The sequence below is a fragment of the Manacus vitellinus genome, unplaced genomic scaffold (assembly GCF_001715985.3).
Source record: "Manacus vitellinus isolate BGI_N305 unplaced genomic scaffold, ASM171598v3 scaffold_6_pilon, whole genome shotgun sequence".
NCBI lineage: Eukaryota > Metazoa > Chordata > Aves > Passeriformes > Pipridae > Manacus > Manacus vitellinus.
This window is the reverse complement of record NW_021940750.1, coordinates 14,809,301-14,811,536: the sequence shown is the minus strand read 5'-3', so window position 1 is coordinate 14,811,536 and position 2,236 is coordinate 14,809,301. Positions and strand designations below refer to the sequence as shown.

General features: G+C 43.2%; 1 protein-coding gene across 1 annotated transcript in view; it reads right to left on the bottom strand.

Annotated features, from left to right (window-relative positions):
- Window positions 1-260: 260 nt before the first annotated feature.
- The window catches only part of FOXG1 (forkhead box G1), a 4,476-nt gene continuing 2,500 nt past the window's right edge, over window positions 261-2,236 (bottom strand). Inside the window, exon 2 of the mRNA XM_018082238.2 lies at window positions 261-2,234. Within this exon, the coding sequence (XP_017937727.2) occupies window positions 1,248-2,234 (987 nt within the window). The 3' untranslated portion in view covers window positions 261-1,247. The remainder of the gene's footprint in view (window positions 2,235-2,236) is intronic.

Sequence of the window (2,236 nt, the reverse complement as noted above, 5' to 3'; positions counted from 1 at the left end):
TTTTAAGCAGACTTGATAAGAGTTCTGTCCCAAAATGGACATCACAATAGTGGCCATGATGTTTAATTAAATACTCTGACCTTTTACATCTGAAAATACTGTAGTTAAAGACAATGGCAGAGAAGGCGGGGGGCTGGGGGAGGGAAGAGAAAGGAACATGTGAAAAATGGTGGACTGTGTAATAAGCAGCGCTCTGATCTCTGTAACTTTCAAGCCTCTGCCACATTAGGGTTAACAAAAGAGACAAAAAAACTATCAAGTATATATGAATTTAGCCTATTTTTTTATTTCTGTGTGTTCATAGTAAACATTTTTGTAAGTGACAAACACGGGCATATGACCACAGTATCACAATCAAGAAATTTTAAGACGACATTAACAATCACTCAAATTTATGCGGCTTTTGCGCAACACAGGTTACATATTTGCAAGGTTTACCTATAAGTACAATAGGTATTAACATTTCACTACATTTAGAAAAAAAATAAAGGTGACCTGTTAGTGACCACATACATCAAAATATACACAACACAAACTGAAGGCAATCATTAATTTTGTCCCCTTCTGATTCATTTGAACGGGCAGTGCTGCAAACTGAAATAACGTTGCTGTTTTTTTAAATTACTCCGTATACTGAGTGCATTTTCTAAAACCCAATCTTTGGTCTAAAAGTAAACAAACAAACAAAAAAAAAGGGAATGGAACCCCAAAAAAACAGTTCGGTAAAGAAAATAATAAAATAATAAATGGCCAAAAGTAGTTCTTGGGCATCATTCAGTATTAATTCTGCTTAAATACAAATTACGTTTTAAGGGTTTTTTATAGTTTTCATAAATTTAGTTTGGTTTTGGTTTCTTTTCTTTCTTTCAAGGTCTGCACCCACCGACATATCCATGATAACTTATAATACTGCAAACATGGAGAATCGGGCGGTTTTTAGTGATAGACTTATCATATTTGAATAAAAAAATTGCAAAAGCAGTCACTATTTAGATACACATTCTACTATAATTTTGTCTTCCAAACTTCATAGACTACAATGCAATCTCCCCACATTGCACCTTGCTGACACTTCTCACCTTGGTGGAATAATAAACAACCCTAAAGACTGAACAAACGTACAGAAAAATGGGGGACTTAATAAAAAATACCTGGACTTTTTTGTTTTGCTTTTTTTTTTCCTTTTAATTATCATTTACAATGCAAATGTGTGTAAAATGTTCACTTACAGTCTGATCCCATGGATGTTAATGTATTAAAGGGTTTGAAGAAGACCCCTGATTTTGATGTGTGAAATAATCAGAAAGTCCTCCGGAAAGTCCCGTTGTAAAACTTGGCAAAGAAGGTCTTAAGGACTCACAGGGGAGAGTGGAGGGCGCCTGTGGCGACGTGGAGGAGGAGGCTGCCCTGGCCGTCATTGAAGTGCTGCTTTGAGAAGTCATTGAAGGGTGAGGAACATGGGGGAAAAAGTAACTCGTCTGTCCTGCTAGGAGATTTACAGAGCAGGGGTTTAGGGAATAGGTGCCAGAGCAGGGAACTGACAAGCCACACGGCACTGAGGCGGCCAGAGCTGCTGCTGTGAGGTGATGAGTGGCATAAGGTATCTCTCCATTGACTAGTCTATCAACACTTAACCCATTAGACGTGGAAAAGGAGTGGTTGTTTCCCAAGGAGTTTTGAGTCAACACTGAGCTGTAGGGCATGGGGTGGCTGGGGTAGGCAGACGTGGTCCCATTGTAACTCAAAGTGCTGCTGGCCCGGGGGTGGTGTAAGGAGAGGAAGGGGGACATAGGCCAGTACAAGGATCCTGCCCTATCCATGAATGTCAGTCCGGTGGAGGTGAGCCGGGCGCCCCGCTTGAAGGCCAGCTTGGCCCGAGAGGTGGTGGAGCGACGGCGAAGCTTGCCGGTGGTACCCCCAATGAAGACATCGTCGCTGGAGGGGTCCAGCATCCAGTAGTTCCCTTTGCCCGGGTCGTCGTAGTGGCGGGGAACCTTGACGAAGCACTTATTGAGGGAGAGGTTGTGGCGAATGGAGTTCTGCCAGCCCTGTTTGTTCTCCCGGTAGTAGGGGAAGTTCTTCATGATGAACTCGTAAATGCCATTGAGTGTGAGGCGCTTCTCGGGGCTCTGCCGGATGGCCATCATGATAAGCGCGTTGTAGCTGAACGGCGGCTTCTCGTACTTGCCGTTCTTCTTCTCCCCCTCCTTCCCGCTCTCCCCGTCCTTGGCCCCCT